Source organism: Carcharhinus amblyrhynchos, chromosome 1 (genome assembly GCF_965287045.1).
Source record: "Carcharhinus amblyrhynchos chromosome 1, sCarAmb.v2.hapA, whole genome shotgun sequence".
NCBI lineage: Eukaryota > Metazoa > Chordata > Chondrichthyes > Carcharhiniformes > Carcharhinidae > Carcharhinus > Carcharhinus amblyrhynchos.
Window position 1 is genome coordinate 28,527,028 of NC_137324.1, and position 20,082 is coordinate 28,547,109.

General features: G+C 41.1%; 1 protein-coding gene across 4 annotated transcripts in view; it reads right to left on the reverse strand.

Moving 5' to 3' along the window:
* Window positions 1-20,082, reverse strand: part of letm1 (leucine zipper-EF-hand containing transmembrane protein 1) — an 82,757-nt gene that overhangs the window by 8,121 nt on the left and 54,554 nt on the right. For 2 of the 4 annotated variants that reach the window (XM_080202413.1, XM_080202232.1), the window contains exons 9-12: window positions 16,944-17,123; window positions 9,887-10,039; window positions 1,042-1,176; window positions 451-644 (exon numbers count right to left, since the gene is read on the reverse strand). In XM_080202413.1, the coding sequence (XP_080058539.1) occupies window positions 451-644; window positions 1,042-1,176; window positions 9,887-10,039; window positions 16,944-17,123 (662 nt within the window). Of the gene's footprint in view, window positions 1-450; window positions 645-1,041; window positions 1,177-9,886; window positions 10,043-16,943; window positions 17,124-20,082 lie in introns of all 4 variants that reach the window. The other 2 variants (XM_080202325.1, XM_080202143.1) reach the window with 1 other exon arrangement.

Below are 20,082 nucleotides of genomic sequence, written 5' to 3' on the forward strand. Positions count from 1 at the left end.
GGTTGATTCACCATGCTAAAATTGTCCCCTTAGTGTCCTGAGGTTAGTGGGATTAGCGGGTAAATTAGCAGGGTAGGGCCTGGGTTGGATTGTGGTCTGTGCAGACTCGATGGGCCAGATGGCCTCTTTCTGTACTGTAGGGTTTCTATGGTTCTATGATAACTCCATCAATTAACTTGAAAGGAAATTTTCAAAGTCAATTTTGCTGCTTTCCAACATAGATTGAATGCCTCAAAACAAAAACAGTTAATTCAGAAGAATGCGTCCGAAAATGGTGCCTTCAACACATTTCAGATCAATAATTCAAAAAGATGCGTGAAAAGGTGCACAATTTCTACGATTAAGATTTAAATAGGAGGTTTTTTTAGGCCCACAAACTGGATAGAAAGTAGTTTAAATTATGAGAGCAATAAGAGGAAAAGAAATTATTGGAGCATTATATCCACATACCCAGTGTGTGATGCTGCATCACTGTCCAGTTGTTCGTCCAACATTTCTTTGCCTTTCTCCAGCTCAACAATGAGAGTGTCAATCCGACCGATCATTCGGTTTACTCTCTTTGTTAATCGCTTGCTAGCTTTGGACTCTTCTACAATTGTTTCCTTTCCAGTCTTGGACAATTCCTTCTTAATTTCTTCTAAATCCTATAATGAAATACAGGAAGAACTTTCAACAGACATATATCTGACATAGTTTGAGGCCATGTGACAATATAGGTTAAAAATAAAGTCATAAATTAATCTTATTTTAAGCATTTATTGTAGAACAATCATTTAAGGTAAACCAACTAAATTAGGCATGTATTTACATAAAAATTCAGCACTGCCACTTCCACAGAAAAATGCCTGGATGGATCTCAGCCATTTTCAAGTCAATTATTTCTTGTGTAGAACCCAGGTCAAGCAGTGAGAGACAACACTTCTTTAATTTGTAAACTGATGTAGACTCAAGTAAATCATTCAAAGTTCAGGGTGAAGGGGTAAAATAGATGTAAATCGATGAAAAAGAGATGAATTTTGACTAAACAAAATAACTTCATACCTCATTATACTCTTGTACATCTCCCTTCAATTCCTCTAGTTCTTCTTTCTCTTTGGTTAGCAGTTTCTTTTGTTCCTTCAGCTTCGTGCAAGCATCACTGAGCATGTCTATTTCTTCCTTTGTAATCTCTTCACTCTAAAAGTAATGTGGTAAATCAGAATAAATTATAAAGTTTGAGGCTAGTTACATTTTTGAAATATTAATGGTACAAATCTTGCTGGAGCAAAGCATTTCTCAACATTTGCAGACATTTATTGTATCCTTCAGTTCAAAACATTTTTTTGCTCCCATAACTTGCTGGAAATGTATGCAATGAGGACAATAGGCATCAGGGATTTGGGGAAACATAGGACCAACAGTATATCTCTTTAATCAATTAGACTTAAAGATGAAGAAGGAAATAGGGCTGAAAGTTGGAAGATGAATTAGGGTAGGTACACTAGGATTAAATCAGGCACTGAAGGAGTATAAAACAATTAATTGAAGAAAAAAGAAAAACTAGGATTAATTTTCAAAAATGCCTCAGCAATTTACAACATTCAGGAATGAACCTGAACATTTTGAACTGTCCCACTTTCTGATCAAGAGAAATTATTTGGCAATTGCATTGACAATTATTTTGTCAGAAAGATGATCACATTTTTAAAGTACCAGGCTTAGCATTTTTTCAATGAATTTATTGAGCAATGTGAAAATCCAGTCAGCTCTCAAAAATAACGAAGAGATTAAAGATGACATGCCATTCTGTGAAGCATATGTTGGGGCAGCATAAATCAGCCAGCAAGTTTGGGAGGTTATTAACTCGCATTGCATCCCAATCCCCTAAGGTTGCTGGTTGATTTGCACATGAATAACAGTGCATGTGTTAAAATGCCATTAACTCACAGCAAGATCTGGCTCATAAAGAGTGGCTCAAATAAATTATGGTATTTTCACTGCAACAGAGATGGCAAGAAGCAAGAAGAAATGTTTTCTCACAGGGAGTTGGTATTAGACCATAGAACACATCATCACAAGCGATCACAGATAACTAGACTATTTAAAAGGAAGTTGGAAATGAATTTGAAACAAATTGAAACAATAATTCAACTAGATATTGGGAAAGGATTGTTTGAGAGAGTCACTGGAGTTAGTTTCAGTTCAAGATTGCACAGCGCCACAATTGACCTCCTTGTAATTTAGAAAAATTTGAGGGAATAGTCGTACAAAAAAAAATGACAAAGTCCTAAGCGCACCACAGTGAATTGTAACTTGGAATGAAGAAAAAAATTTTTAACAGCAGTACTAGTTTGGTTAAAGAGAATATTCCCTGAACTGGAACTTCCCAGTTTTGCAATTTTTTTTCTACTCCAATTTAACATCTTACTACAAAAAAATGCAAGCTGTAACAAAGGTTTGATAGATTAAGCGGGCAGAATTAACAGCTACCAAAGTTGAAAGTTCCATACCAAGAAAGCAATAATTCCCTGTGGGAATATGAATTCAAGCGTAATGTATCTTGCCCAGGTTGGACACTATTCAACCACAGTAATGGGTGGCTGTGTTTTAAAACCAAGTTAAGTTTTTTTTTTAAAGTCCCCACAAATACCACCAGAAGTCATCACGAGATAGCAGCATTCGCAAATGGGAACGAGGGCTGGCTTTTCCCCTCTCTCACTGAAGTACATAGAACTTAGAAGATTGCAAAGAGGAGGGCCATCCATCCCATTCAGAATACAAAACCTATGTTTCCTCCAGGTGAAATACTTAATTATCTATAGGAGTCATTCCACAAAATGACAAAGTGAGACTGGAATTGTTGAAGTGTGTCCACAAAAACATAGCTGCATTGGCTAAACTTCATTTTGTAACCACAGCATATGAAAATAAATCCTAGACATGACTAATCTAGGAGAGAATGAAAAGCCAGCTGGACTACGAATCATCAGCATGGACTTGTTAAGGTCAAAGCTTTGACCAGCTTTATTGAAATTTTTAATGTTAGAAGCTGATGGCAGCACAAGCGATGTGCATATCAACAAATACTTCTGGCTTGCTAGCAAATTTGAAGTCTGTGGATAAAAGGGGCAGCAAGGATAGATTGGCTAAGGAATCAAAATGACTGTTGTGGTGATTAACCAGTTTCAGACAGGAGGGAGATATACAGCAGATTTAGTTCAATATGGGGCAGTGGGGGCACTGCTATATTTGATGCAAGTTAATGACTTGTACTTGGGAATGCAGCAATGGAAATTTACAGTTGTAGTAGACAATGAGAGAGACAGTAGCAGGCTTTAAAAGGACAGAAAGCCTGGTAGAATGTGCAAGAGACATTGCAGGTAAAAAAAAGTATGAGGTGATACATTTTGGTCAGAAGAATGAGCAGTGACAACAATAGTTCAATTTTAAAGGGAATGCCAGAAAAGAGAGACCAGGGAATAGTGTGTACAAATCATTGAAGGAAGCTGGACACGATAGCAGCACAGTTAATGAAGCATCTGGCCTTTATAGGTAAAGAGAGAAAGATTTTTTTGGTCCCAGTTGAAGAATAGTGTGATTCTGTGCCTACACTTTAGAAAGGGATGGGAAAGCTTTGGCAAGGGCACAGAAGGGACACACTAGAATGGCTCCAGGGATGAGGGATTACAATTGTGCAAATAAGATGGGGAAGCTGTGCTTGTTCTCCTTAAATCAGAGAATTCTAAGAATATATTTAATAGAGGGTATTTTAATAAGTGTGTAAATATTCAGAATGGTTGACGTATCAGTAGCCAGAGGACAGGTTTAAAGTTACTTGGCAAAAGAATGAGAGAGGGGAAAAACATTTTTGCACAACAAGTGATTAGAATTGCCTGTTAAGGTATGTGATAAAGGTTCAATATCACCTTCAAAGGGAACTTGGATAAACACTTAAGGAAAAGTTGCAGAAATACCGTTTATTCGGTGTAAAATAAATGCTTTATAGTCCTGGTCAATCAAAACAAGGCATTGTGGTTATGTGACTAATCATAAATAATCAGAATTCCATTACAGGGTAGATTGATTCCATCACATTGGTACAGTAGGTCATTCAGCCCCTTGAGCCTGTTCCACCATTCAGTTGGATTGTGACTGATTGTATCTCAACTCCACTTAACCATCTTGTTTCCATTTTTCTTAATATCTTCACCAAAATGGCTGTCAAAAGGATTCCTGTCTTTAAAAATCTTATACTGTTATAAATCACTGGTGATATCTCAGCTGGAATATTGTCTCTCATCAAGAGCACTGACTTTAGGAAGGATATTAAGGTCTTGGAGAGGGGATTTTGGAGAATCCTACCAACAAAGAGACTTCAGTTATGTGGCAAAAATGGAGAAACTGAGACTATTTTCCTTAAAACTAAGGTTTTAGGGAAACCTTACAATTCTATAATCTCAGTTTAGAAATTCTTGATCTAGTCTCAGCAGCTTTGAAAGGGATGTTTCTGGGTTTCTTTTACCCAGTTTTTGTGGAAAATTGTTTCTTGACATGACTTCTGAAGGGCTTTGTTCTAATTTCAAGGTTACACCCCTTTGTTTTCGACATCATTCCAGAAGAAATAATTTCTCTGTATCTATCCTATCAATTCCTTTAATTGTTCTTAAACACCTATTAGATCACTTCCTAACATCAAATTAGATCACTTCTACATTCAAGTGAACACAAACTCAGTCAATACAACTTGTCCTTATAATTTAAACATTTTAACCCCAATGAGATGCATGACAACCCTTCCAAGGCCAGTATGTCGCTTCATACTTGTGGTGCAGTGCCCAGAACTGAATGCAGTACTTGAGATATGGTCCAACCTCAACCATATACAACTGCAGTACAGTATTTCAGTCCCTTTAAGGTAAAGGCCAATTTTCTACTTTTCTTCTTATTGCTCAATGTGCCGTGGAGTATTCAAACATCCCGCACAGAGAATTCCTGATGTCAGCCATGTCACTGACTAGAGTAGGCAGAGCATATTGAGGAAGATGGCTGTTAAGCAACTCCAGAAGAAGCTCACCAAGAACAGCACTTTCAGACAACCACAGCAAAGTTACCTACATATTCTTTCTGGGACAAAATACCACATGTGCTGGAAGCTATGAAGAGCAGAAAGATTTAGAAACTAGAGGTATCACAGGGAAACATATTATGTAACAGAATTTGCATACATACAAACTAGAATGCTAAAAATATGGATATATACACCCAACCTTGATGCGTAGATATCTTTGCCATTTCTCAAACTGTGACAGCATGAAAAAACAAATGAGAAAAGTGGCTGAAATGGCTCATTATTTGCTCAATGCCATTAAATTTCTCATGTCTACTGTAAGAGCTTCTTGTTTTACTTTTGCACTGTACTAACAGATAACTCAAAGGCAAGTAAGCCATTCAATTTGATTGTGATGTACTTTAGCTGTTAATTAAAATTCTGTTTCTAAGTATTAAAAGTATATTGTTGATTGATCTTTGTAAATAGCTCACGTTATTGGGATGTTTAATATTGCAATAAAACACTGGAACAAATAGTTTTATCTATATTTTTCAACGCTTTGAAGCATTGTTCAAAAGTTTCAGTCAAGAGTTGTTTTTAGTTGTAATGCTTCAGATTTAAATTTATTAAATACTTTTATAAAAAGTTCTTGGAAATTTGACTTCTGTTTGCAACCTCTGTGGGGAACTTGATAGTAAAAGTTTAAACATGGTCTTCTCAACACAAGACCTTTTGAGGACGCACATAATCCACAGGATCCTCTGCTTCTAATTTACTCCAAGGTCCAGTCCTTCAATTATGGCATAGTTGTAGCGGCCTGTCCAAGCATCTGAATTAGCTCTTCAGCATTGCTCTCGCGGTGATCCTCTCAAAGACCTGCCTAGTGGATGCACATAGCTGAGTGAAAATGGAGGAGAGGAACCATTTGTGGGATGCAAAAAGGCATCATCAACCACAACACCAATTATCCATCTTCCATTGGCTACTACCCTCCGAACTTCCACATGACTCAAGTTGCACACAATGATGCGAGTTGCAGGTTGACATGTGCAGCTGGGCGTCACAAATGAACTGCTACCCCTTTCTGTTTATGTAGCTTTGCAGTTTGCTGAAGGGGAGCTTTCAGTGCAAATCTGTTCCGCCAATCATACCCAACATTCTCTGAAGAATGTCACCACTTTGGTGGAAAACAAAGACCTCTGCCTTTCTCCAATACAGATATGTCAAGTTAAATGAACTCCCCAGCCCTATGGAAATAGCTACTTGCCAAATGCAGGCCTTTGATTAATTCTGCACAGGGGGATTCTGGGAAGAAACTAGAAATCTAAAAGTTGAGGGCTATGGTCATCTTTATTTCCGATGATCGGGCTCTAAGTGCAAGTCACAAAATTCATCAATGGCAACCTTTGGAGCGAAGAAGTAGTATCTCTTGTAATATCAAATTGGAGCTTACATGCCCGCCCTGAATGTATTTTCACATGGCACCATTTCTGCAAATATATTTTATAAGGCGTGAAGCTTCTGAGTGTTGATGTCCAAAGAGACTTCGGTGTGCTGGTATAAGGAATGCAAGGTTAGAACACAGATGCAGCAGGTAATTGGAAGACAAATGGCATGTCGGCCTTTATCACAAGGAGATAGGGGATTGTTATACATGAATCAAAAGCGTAGCTGCAATTGTGCAGGGTTTAGTGAGTCCACATCTGGAATGTTGCATGCAGTTTTGGTCCCCATATTTAAAGCGTACCTTTGCATTGCAGACAGTATAGCATAGATTCTCCAAATTGGTCCCTGGGATGAAGGGGTTATCCTATGATGAGGGGTTAAGGAAATTGGGTTTAGATTAACTGAAGTTTAGAAGAGCGAGAGGGGATCTCGGAGAAACTTAGAAGTTCTAACCGGGTCAGATTCAGAATAAATGCTCCCAATGGTGGGGGAGTCCAGATCTAGGGGTCATAGCCTTTTAGAACTGAGGTGAGGAGAAAGTCCTTCACCCAGAGGACAGTGAATCTGTGAAATGCACTACCACAGAAAATAGTTGAGACCAAAACGGTATTTGATGCCAAGAAGAAATTAGATATTGCTCTTAGGGGCTAAAGAGATATTCTGGGGGGGGGGGGGGGGCGGGGGGGCGCTCATTGAGTCTGCCCAGCTGGTACTCATTACTTGTGCCTTTTCTAAGTCAGGCCTGATGAACTGTAGTGTCAGGCAGGGAGTAGTGTGTGTGTGTACACCACTGAAGAACTAATCACCTAGATGATGAAGACCCTGACTCAGACAAAGAGAGCGGCAGCGGACACCCAGTCAGAGGTCACTAAGACGAGCCCCCATAGTGGCTCTTTGACACTTTTCCCTGGTAACAGGACTGGGCTTGATGAACTGTAGTCCCAGGGCAGGGGCTAGTGTGTGCACTCCAGAATAGCGATTTTGCTTTGCATTCTGTAATAAACTATGCAGGGTTGGGGTGGGGAAATAATTTTAGAGAGCAGTACTCAACTAAAGGATGTGCTGGGAAGAACTAAAGAACAGAGAAGGTCCCAAAACCAGGGAATGGGTCAGCAGAAAGTTTCAGAAAGACAGTAAAGCAAAGGAACAAGGGTATGGATCAAAACCAGGTTCTGTTCAAAGTTAAAGTAGCAGTAAAAGAGATTCCCAATTAAGAATACAGAACAGCAGAAAGCAGTTGTAAAGTGAAGTGGGTTTGCGAAAAGCCAGAAGATCCAAGGAGATTGCCAAAGGTTGGTGACTCCTTATTATGGTCCTGTGAAGTAATGATGTCCTGTTGGGACAGCTGAATGCCTGAGAGAGCATGTGGAAGGCAGAGCTTAATGCACTTAGTGATCAGGGGGGAGAAACATCAGAGGAAGAGACTCAAACACTGGAGGTGGATCCTTGATGAATACATCCAAGAAGATTCCAAGGCGTGTTCTTCGAGAGCAGAGATTAGAAACCCTTGTAGAAGTTGTTCGGATAGCATCTGTCACTTGATTTCAGAGTGTTTTTTCTGACCACAGCTTACCTAGTTATTTATATTAAAACATTAGAGTACAGATAGATTTTGTAATTGTGTTATCCTTATGAATCTGTAAGGTATAGTTGCAGTAAAGGAGTAATGTATTATAGTTCTTTTTTTTGTTTTATTATTTTTAAAGTACATCAGCAGTCTCTGTGACTCTGTTCAGAAGCTGCCCTCTACCTTTCTAAACAAAAAATAAAAGTTAGGCTCTGTCAAGCCAGGTTCCACTCCTGGATCTGATTAAAGTTTATGTATTAGTCACAATTAAGACTTACATTAACATGGCAATGAAGTTACTGTGAAATTCCTCTAGAGGTTTACAGCATGGAAACAGACCCTTTGGCTCAACTTGTCCATGTCGCCCAACTTTTATCACTAAGCTAGTCCCATAACCCTCTATACCATCTTACCCATGTAACTGTCTAAATGCTTTTTAAAAGACAAAATTGTACCTGCTTCCACTACTACCTCTGGCAGCTTGTTCCAGGCACTCACCACCCTGTGTGATAAGAAATTGCCCCTCTAGATGCTTTTGTATCTCTCCCCTCACCTTAAACCTATGCCCTTTAGTTTTAATCTCTCTTACCTTTGGGAAAAGGTATTGAATATCTAGCTGATCTATGCCCTTCATTATTTTATAGACCTCTACAAGATCATCTCTCAGCCTCCTAGACCAGGGAAAAAGGCCTTTGACAAGGTACTGCATAACAGGTTGTTGCATAGGGTTAAATCTCACAGGATCCAGGATGAGGTAGTCAATTGGATACAAAATTGGTTTGACGACAGAAGACAGAGGATCGTTTTTCAAACTGGAGGCCTGTGAACAGCTGTGTGCCTCAAGGATCCAGTACTAACATCAATTAGGATTGTAGCAGATGTGCCACAGTCTGTTTAGCTCAGTTGGTTGGATAGCTGGTTTGTGATGGACAGCAATGTCCACCAGCACGGTTCAATTCAGTTGGTATCCCTCTACTTTGCAGATAAAAATGGTAGAAGTCAGCAAAACCACAATCGAAACAGAAACAGGACAACACCTTTCAGCTAACATTTCACCATCTACTCCTCAAAAACAAGCCAAATACAGATTTGTACATCTTTTTACACTTTTATTTTTTAACTCACTTCTCATTTCTAATATGTATGTGTGTGCACTTTTACTACTTTTCTCACATTTTAGTAACTAATAAATTTACTCTTTCTTGAACTCAAAAAAGCCTGGTTACATTGCTTCCTTTTAAACCCCAAATATATTTAGTCTGGGAAAAGTATCCACAAGTGAAGGAATCTTCTCTAAATTAACCTTCTTGCCACCAACCAAAGCCGGGGGGGGGGGGGGGGGGGGGGGGGGGGGGGAGAGAGAGAGAGAGAGAGAGAGAGAGAGAGAGAGAGGAGGAGGCGGCGGAGGAGGTGTGTGTGCGTGTGTATTGAATAAAGAAGGGGAGCAAGTTTGTTCCCCGCTTACCTGGCAGCATAACAATTTGGGTTATCCCTGCTGGAATCATAAACTAGGGGATCTCGACTGGTGACAGCAGTATGCTAATCACAACATACTTTGCATTTACTGAAGATCTTAATCTCCACTGAATAAGAAAAAGTAACAGTCATTACCCAGCTCAGCATTGAGACGTTCACCAAGTGGTTATTGCATTGTTTCAAAATACGATGCAATATGAAGAGAATGTGTGTTAAATCAGCTTTACAGAGATCATATCAATAAAAATATTTGGAGTGACTCTTGATTAGAAAATATAAACCAAACTGTTACTAAGAGTGTTTACGCACCAGGAAGAGTCTAAAAATAACTGCAAATGAAGATCATTGACCGTCACACTAAAAAATACCTTAATTCCTTCTAGTACTGGAGCTGTATCTTTCAAGGTTTCAGAGTGCATTGCCAGGTCTACATTAGCCAATTCTTGTTCTGTATCAACAGCAATCTGGCTTTGCTTCACATTGACAGCTGCTGCTTCCAGATTCACTGCTGATTCAATTTCCTTCTGAGACAGAGAAGTGAGAGAAAGAGAAAACAACATCTGTAATTATCTAGTACCTTTCATAACAGTCTAAAATAGCTACAATTAATTAAATACTTTAGTCATTATTATCACAAATGGAACAGCAATTAGCTCCAGATCTCAGTTTAGTTTCTCAGGAGATTAAGGAAATTTGGCATGTCTGTTACAGCTCTAATTTCTACAGATGCACCATAGAAAGCATTCTTTCCAGTTGTATTACAGCTTGGTATGGTTCCTGCTCTGTTCGCCACCGTAATAAACTACAAAGGGTCATGAACAAAGCCTAATCCATCACTCAAACTAGCCTCCCATCCATTGACTCTGTCTACACTTCCTGCTGTCCCCAAAAAACAGTCAACATAATCTAGGACCCCACGCACCCTGGACTTACTCTTGTCCATCTTTTTCCATCAGGGAAAAGATACAAAAGTCTGAGATCATGTACTAACCGACTCAAAAATAGCTTCTTCCCTGCTATCATCAGACTTTTGAATGGACCTACCTCAACCTTAGTTGATCTTCCTCGCCACCCTAGCTATGAATAACACTTCATTCTGCACTCTCTCCTTTCCTTCCCTATGTACAGTATGCTTTGTCTGCATAGTGTACAAGAAACAAGGCTTTTCACTGTATAATAATATATGTGACAATAATAAATCAAATCAAATCAGTGCAACTGTGACCAGAGCATGGCCAAAAGAGTTGGATTCCAGAGGTGAGGGGGCAGTGATGGCCCTCAACATCAAGGCAGCATTTGCCATGTGTTGGCAGCAAGGTGCCCATCAAAGTTGGAAGTCAATGAAATTCAGGAGAAAACGTCCATTGGTTTTGATCATACCTAACACAAAAGGTTGTGGTTGTTGGAGGCCAATCATCTCAGTCCCATGACACTGCTGGTGTTCCTCAGGGTAGCATACTGAGCCAAACTATCTCCAGCTTCTCCATTAAGGTCAGAAGTAGGGATAGTTGTTGATGATTTCACAGTACTGAGTATTATTCATAACTGCACAGACACTAATGCTCGTACCTGCACATACCAATACTTGGACGTTTACGGTAGAGCTGACGTGGCAAATAACATTCATGTCGAGTGTCAGGCAATGATTATCTCCAACAAGGGAGAATCTAACCATCCACCCTTAACATTCAAAGGCATTACTCACACCCCAAATCGCCCACCATCAACATCCGGGGAAGCTATCATTGACCAGAAACTACTCTGGACCAGCCACATAAATAGCTGAGAGCAGGTCAGAGGCTGGAAATTTTGCTGCAAGAGCTTTGAGTATGATGGAATAAATGCAGCTCCTATAACACTTGAAAAGCCTGCCACCGTTCAGGACAAAGCAGCCTGCTTGAGTGGTATCAATTTAAATGTTCCCTCTTTCCACCACTGGCACACTGTGACAACAGTGTGTACGACCTACAAAATGTATTAATTTCTTTACTAATATTAACAAAGTTCCTCACTTTCATGGGATCCCTTGTTCCCCAGTACTTCTGATATATTCCTTCTATCTTTTCTATCTTCCTTATTGCCAATTACCATTTCTTCTGTCTCAGCCTTGAAGGGGCCGAAGTTTATTTGCGTACTCTGCCTTTTTACATATTTGTAGAAGCTTGTACTGTTTTCATATTTGTTGCCAATATCTTATTTTCTCTAATTATAAACTTTTGGCCATCCTGAGTTGACTTGTAAACTGGTCCCAATTCTCAGGCATACTGCATTTCTGAGAAATATTAAAAGATATTACTAAAATATCATCTTAGAAATTTTTAAGCTAAGACAATCCACAATCACTTAAGTTACTCTGATCACTTTACCAATGGGGATTTTGTTTTTCAAGAGAATGTTTATTTGTTGAGAATAATAAAGTACCTGTCACTGTTTATCTACAAATATACTTTTTAATGTAGTTTTCCAAGCTACCCAAATCATTTTGCCCCTCATCCCAAGGAATTGGCAGTGATTAATATTTTATACTTTGGGCAGACAGTGGCATGCTGGTAATGTCACGGGACTAATAATCCATAGGCCCAGGCTAATGTTCTGTGGACATGGGTTAAAACTTCACCACTGCAGCTAATGCAATTTAAATTCATCTAATAAATCTGGAATTAAAAAGCTAGTCTCTACAATAGTGACCATGAAATCACTGTCATAAAAACCTGTCTGCTTTAGTAATGTCTCACAGTAACCTATTCCTGCTCCTAATTTGTATGTTCATATGTCCTTTAAGAAAATCCTTACCTGGTCTGGCTCACATGGGATTCCAGAACCACATCAATGTGGCGGACTCTTAAATACTCTCTGAAATGGCCTAGCAAGTATATCAAGCTATTACAAAGTCTACAAAAATGAATGAAACCAGACAGATCACTTCGCTTTGAACTAGGCATTGGAAATGACAATGACACTTGCAGTCCAGTCAACCCTGCAACATCCTCTATACTAACATAGAAAAACTACAGCACAAAACAGGCCCTTCAGCCCACAAGTTGCGCTGATCATATCCCTACCTACTAGGCCTACCTATAACCCTCAATCCTATTAAATCCCATGTACTAATCCAGAAGTCTCTTAAAAGACCTTAATGAATTTGCCTCCACTACCACTGATGGCAGCCGATTCCACTCACCTACCACCCTCAGTGAAAAACTTACCCCTGACATCTCCTTTGTACCTACTCCCCAGCACCTTAAACCTGTATCCTCTCGTAGCGACCATTTCAGCCCTGGGAAATAGCCTCTGAGAATCCACCCGATCTATACCTCTCAACATCTTACGTCATCTCTGAGAGGTAACACAGTTACCTCTCGCACAGTAACACAGTCACCTCTCATCCTTCGTCTCTCCAGGGAGAAAAGACCGAGTTCCCTCAACCTATCCTCATAAGGCATGCCACCCAATCCAGGCAACATCCTTGTAAATCTCCTCTGCACCCTTTCAATAGCTTCCACATTTTTCTTGCAATGAGGCCACCAGAACTGCGCACAGTACTCCAAGTGGGGTCTGACTAGGGTCTTATAAAGCTGCAGCATTATCTCCTGACTCCTAAACTCAACTCCTCGATTGAAGGCCAGTACACCATATGCCTTCTTGACCACATCCTCCACCTGCAAGGCCGATTTAAGAGTCCTATGGACCCAGACCCCAAGGTCCTTCTGATCGTCTACACTGCTAAGAGTCTTATCCTTGATATTATACTCCTTCATCCCATTTGACCTGCCAAAATGGACAACTACACATTTATCCGGGTTGAAGTCAGTCTGCCACTTCTCCGCCCAGTCTTGCATCCTATCTACGTCATGCTACAACTTCTGACATCCCTCCGGACTATCCACAACACCACCAACCTGTGTGTCGTTGGCAAACTTACCAACCCATCCCTCCACTTCCTCATCCAGGTCATTTATGAAAATTACAAACAGCAAGGGTCCCAGAACAGATCCCTGGGGCACTCCACTGGTGACCGACCTCCATGCAGAAAAAGACTCATCCACAACCACTCTCTGCCTTCTGCGGGCAAGCCAGTTCTGGATCCACAAGGCAACAGCCCCTTGGATCTCATGCCCTCTCACTTTCTCAAGAAGTCTCGCATGGGGGACCTTATTGAATACCTTGCTGAAGTCCATATAAACCACATCTACCGCTCTTCCTTTGTCAATGTTTTTAGTCACATTTTCAAAGAACTCAACCAGGCTCGTAAGGCACGACCTGCCCTTGACAAAGCCGTGCTGACTCCTTTTGAGCATACTAAACTTCTCTAAATGTTCACAAAGCCTGTCCCTCATGATCCTCTCCATCAAGTTACCAACCACTGAGGTTGGACTCACCAGTCGATAATTTCCTGGACAATCTCTATTCCCTTTCTTGAATATAGGAACCACATCCACAATCCTCGGAACCTCTCCTGTCTCCATCGATGATGCAAAGATCATCGCCAGAGGCTCTGCAATCTCTTCCCTCGCCTCACACAGTAAGCTGGGGTACATCCCATCCGGTCCCAGCAACTTATCTATCTTGATGCTATTCAAAAGCTCCAACACATCCTCTTTCTTAATGTCCACATACTCAAGCTTTTCAGTCTGCCGCAAGCCTGCACTGCAACCACCAAGATCCTTTTCCACTGTGAATACCGAAGTAAAGTATTTATTGAGCACCTCTGCTATTTCTACCGGTTCTATACAAACTTTCCCACCATCACATTTTATAGACTGTATTCCTTCACATCTCATCCTTTTACTCTTCACATATTTGTAGAACGCCTTACAGTTTCCTTAATCTTACCTGCCAAGGCCTTCTCATGACCCCTTCTGGCTCTCCTAATTTCCTTAAGTTCCTTCCTACAAGCCGTATATTCCTCTAGATCCCTAACACTACCTAGCTCCCCGAAACTTTTGTACGCTTTTCTTTTCTTTTTGACTAGATTCGTTACAACTTTCGTGCACCACAGTTCCTGTAACCTACCAAAACCTCACTGTCTCATTGGAACATTGTCGTGCAGAACTCCAGACAAACATTCCTTCAAAATCTGCCACCTTACTTTAGTACATGTTCCCGAGAATACCTCCTTCCAATTTACTCGTCCAATTTCCTGCCTGATGGCTTCATGTTTCCCCTTACTCCAGGTAAACACTTTCCTACCTTGCCTGGTCCTATCCCTCTTCAACGGTAGTGTATAGGAGATGGAGTTATGATCACTATCCCCAAAATGCTCTCCCACAGAGATCTGACACCTGTCCAGGTTCATCACCCAATTCCAGATCGAGTACAGCCTCTCCTCTTGTAGGCTTATTCACATACTGTGTCAGGAAACCCTCCTGAACACACTTAACAAACTCCTCCCCATCCAAACCCCTTACTCTAGGGATATTCCAAATCGATATTTGGGAAATTAAAGTCTCCCATTACGACAACTCAGTTATTATTACAACCATGTTACTATTGGGCGGCCTATAGAAAACACCCAGGAAAGTAATTGATCCCTTCCTGTTCCGAACTTCCACCCACAGAAACTCCATAGACAATCCCTCCACAGCGTCCACCTTCTCTACAGCCATGACACTATCCCTGATCAACAGTGCCAACCCCCACCTCTTTTGCCTCCCTCCCTGTTCCTCCTGAAACATCTGAAACCTGGTACTTGAAGTATCCAGTCCTGTCCCTGAGACATCCAAGTCTCTGTAATGGCCACCACATCACATTTCCAAGCAGCGATCCACGCTCTAAGCTCATCCACTTTGTTCACAACACTCCTAGCGTTAAAATAGACACATCTTAAACCTTCGGTCTGAGCGCTCCCCTTCTCCGTCTCCTGTCTATCCTCCCTCTTACACTGTCGACAATCCCTCTCTATTTGCGAGCCAATCTCCTCGCTCCCAGTCACTTTTTCCCTCCCCTCAACCGTTCCAGTTTAAAGTCTCCCCAGTAGCCTTAGCCATCCTGCCCGCCAGGATATTGGTCCCCCTGGGATTCAAGTGCCACCTGTCCTTTTTGTACAGGTCACACTCCTTCTGTGTTGCAACTTTTCTATGGCTCTAATGAGACCATCAGCAAAGCACAGCTGTATTCAACTACATCTACCATTTCTGTCAAGCCAGGGGATCAACTCTGTTTCAGAGGGCAAGGGGACATACCAGGAGCAGCACCAGGTGTCAACCTGGTGAAGCTACAACACAGGACTACCCGCATGCCAAATAACAGAAACAGCATGTGATAGATAGTACTGCGTATCCCACAGCCAACAGACCAGATTTAAGCTCTGGAGTTCAGTCACATCAATGCCATGAATAGTAGTGGACAGTTAAAAAATTAACTGGAGGAGGTGGCTCCACAAATATCCCCATTCTCAATGACAGAGTAAGCCCAGAAAAACAGTGCAAAAGATAAGTGCTAAAGCATTTACAACTATCTTCAGCTAGAGGTGGCAAATGGACATTCCATCTCAATGTCCTCTGGGGGTCCCCAACAGGTTTACTTGGTAACAGAAGCTTTTGGAGCAGAGTGACACTCCAAAAGCTTGTGCTACCAAATAAACCTGTTGGACTTTAACCTGGTGTTGAGAGACTTCTTACTGTGCTTACCCCAGTCCAGCACCCCACATCATGGTCCCCAGTGTAACAGTCAGCAGTCTTGAGCCAATTCAATCCAATCCACATGACTCTCATCAAGAAACAGCTGAAATCACTGGATACCACAAAGCATTAGATCATGAAGCATTCTAGCAATAATACTGAAGACTTGTGCTCTAGAACTAGCTGCACCCATAGCCAAGCTGTTCCAGAACAGCTCAAACACAGGCATTTACTTGGCAAAGTGGAAAACTGCCCAGGTATGCCCTGTCCACAAAAATCAGGGCAAAATCCAATCCAGGTAATTGTTGTCCCATCAAGTCTCTGAAGTGGGAGTTGAACTCTCAATCTTCTGACTCCAAGGTTACAATGCCACCAATCAGTTATGCTTGACACCTTAAATATGCCCATGTTGAAACACAAAATTCCACAAAACAAAAATCAGGTTATACTATTTTTGCCTCAAGTCTTGTAGGAACAGGTTCAACCGCTCCTATAAATAGCCAACACTGATAGGAGCTGGGAATTTCTATGAATCCAGGTGAAAGGACATACTCCTGCTTAAATTTCATTATGGAACATTAGCTATATTTTGTCATACTAGAGACATACATCTTTTGTAACTTTTGAAAAGTTGATCTGTCTTGCAAATTAAACAAATATGTTTAAACTGTTTCAATTCTTAAAACACAGAAATTTGGAAGTATAGTTCAAACCATTTTGAAAATACTAGTTCAAATCATTATGCTAAATTCTAAGCATGGTTATAAGGTTTATATATTCTAAGGTTTATAAGTTAAACACTTACTCGGGCTTCAACCTGTAAACTTTCTTTAGCTTTTTCAGCAGCTTCAGCTATACGTTCCATCTCTCGTTCCTGGTTCTCCCTCTTGATTGCTGCCTCCTCTTGCAAGGTTGCTTCCAATTTCGCTTTGTTATCCACCTTGTCACATTCAACTTCTGCTACTTTGACTTGTGCTTCCTTTGCCTGAAGTAGAAAAATATGGGATGAAAGGAGCCCCTCTTAATTTTTATTTACATGTGAAAAAATGAGATGCCCCTTGAGATATTTTGTTTTATCCTTTCAATTCATTTCAAGATCTCCAAACAAGTATTTGCACAAGAAGCAGCAACTCCCCACAAAATTTCTGTCATTAACAAATTCCATCTTTGCTCCAACAGCTCACACAGATTTGACGACAAAGTTCAGTGAAGGCCTTCCTTCCATACATAAAAGCTAATTCCCCTTCATCCTACCATATCTATTTGTGTATTACACAAAATGCAGAAATACATGTCTTCTCCATTTAAGTATATACAAATAATAGAATGCTATCTCATACTGATCCACACAGTAAGGACAATAGGATCAAAGACAGAAAATGCTGGAAAATCTTAGCAGGTCGGATAGCATCTATGGAGACAGAATAGTGCCAATGTTTCAAGTCAGGATGACCCTTCATCAGAGCACTAGAGGATGCCTTCAAGTAGAAAAATAATTCCCAAAATCATTAGTCAACATGGAGCAGATTGGGATTTCAATATTGAAGGGTCATTTAGGAAGGACAGGAAACTAGGAGAAGGTGGAGGGAGGACCCTGTTAATTAAAAACTATATTAGCATCAGAGAGAGATGACCCAAAGCCCCGAAGCCAGGATACACAAATGATTTAGGTAGTGATGAGGAACGATAAAGGCAAGAAGTCACTTATGGGGAGGTGTACAGGCTCTTGTGATAGTAGTCACATGTTAGAACAGCTAATGTAGACTGGGGGGGCGCAGTCTGGTTGGTAGGACAGCTGAGGAACAGTGGAGGGCTCTTAAGGAGTTTTTTTTCAGTACTCAGCAAAAATATATTCCAGTGATAAAGGAGGACTGTAAGAAAAGGGATAACCAGCCGTGGATAACGAAGGAAATAAAGGAGTATTAAATTAAAAACCGATGCATACAAAGCAGCTACAAATACCCTTGGAGGTCGAGAAGGGGGATTTAATGGTGGGAAACGAGGAAATGGCTGAGACTTTAAGCTTTTTGTGTCAGCCTTCACGGTGGAGGACACAAATAGCTTACCGAATATTAAAGATAGAGGGTAGGTAGGAGATAAGGTCCTTAATACAATTACTGTTACTAAAGAGATAGTACTTAGTAGACTAATGGGACTGAAGGTATACAAGTCCCAGGGACCGGATGGAATGCATCTCAGGGTACTGAAAGAAATGGCAGAAGTAATAGCAGATGCATTAGTAGTTACTTATCAAAATTCACTGGATTCTGGGGAAGTGCTGCTGGATTGGGAAACGCTGTTACGCCGCTGTTTAAAAAAAGGTAGTAGACAAAAGGCAGGTAACTACAGGCCGGTTAGCTTAATGTCCGTAGTTGGGAAAATGCTAGAATCCATCATTAAAGAAGAAATAGCAGGATACCTGGAAAGGAGTGGTTCGATCAAGCAGACACAGCGTGAAGGGAAAGTTGTGCTTGACGGATTTACTGGACTTTTATGAAGATATGACTAGTGTGGTTGACGGGTGGGGGGGCGGGATGTGGTGTTTTTAGATTTCCAGAACGTGTTTGATAAGGTGCCTCACAAAAGGTTAGGGTACACGGCGTTGGGGGTAAAGTGTTAGCGTGGATTGAGGATTGGCTATCTAACAGGAAACAGATAAATGGGTGGTTTTCTGGTTGGCAGTTGGTGACTAGTGGCCGTGCCGCAGGGATCGGTGCTGGGGCCTCAACTGTTTACCATATACATAGACGATCGGGAGGAAGGGGCTGAGTGTAGGGTAACAAAGTTTGCTGATGACACGAAGATGAGTGAGAAAGCGAATTGCGTGGAGGACACGGAAAGTCTGCAGAGAGATTTGGATAGGCTGAGTGAGTGGGCGAGGACCTGGCAGATAGGGTATAACATTGTCAAATGTGAGGTTATCCACTTTGGAAGAAATAATAGGATGGAATATTATTTAAATGGTGAAAAGTTGCAGCATGCTACTGTGCAGAGGGACCTGGGGGTCCTTGTGCACAAATCACAAAAACTCAGACTGCAGGTGATCAAGAAGGCAAATGGAATATTGGCCTTTATCACGAGGGGGATAGAATATAAAAGCAGGGAGGTCTTGCTGCAACTGTACAAGGCACTGGTGAGACCGCAACTGGAGTACTGTGTGCAATTTTGGTCCCCTTATTTGCAAAAGGATATATTGACCTTGGAGGGAGTACAGAGAAGGTTCACCAGGTTGATACCGGAGTTGAGGGGGTTGAGCTATGAGGAGAGGCTGAATAAACTAGGCTTGTACTCGTTAGAGTTTAGAAGAATGAGGGGAGATCTCATTGAGACATATAAGATGATGAAGGGGATGGATAGGATAGAGGTGGAGAGGCTCTTCCCGCTCAGAAAGGACAGTAGGACTAGGGGGCACAGCCTCAAGATAAAGGGGGGGGGCGGTTTAGAACGGAGTTGAGGAGGAACTTCTTCACTCAAAGGGTGGTGAATCTCTGGAATTCTCTGCCCGTTGAGGTGGTGGAGGCTGCCTCGCTAAATATTTTTAAGACACGGGTTGATGGGTTTTTGATAAGAGAGGGGATTAAGGGTTATGGGGAGAGGGCGGGAATGTGGAACTGAGCCACGACAGATCAGCCATGATCTTATTGAATGGCGGGGCAGGCTCGAAGGGCCAGATGGCCTACTCCTGCTCCTATTTCTTATGTTCTTATGTGTCAAAGAACTACTAATGTGGGGTTTAAATCTAGATATGGACTGAAAAAATCAGATGGGGAAAGGTAGCCTAGAGGAATTCATAGAACGTTTTCAAGATAGCTTCTTCGAGCAGAACATTCTGGAGCCAACTAGGGACCAGGCTATATCAGACTTCAGATAGGAGTAATACGGACAAATGTAAATGGTCCATTTTGGAAGGAAGAATAAAAAGGCATACTATCTAAATGTTTTTT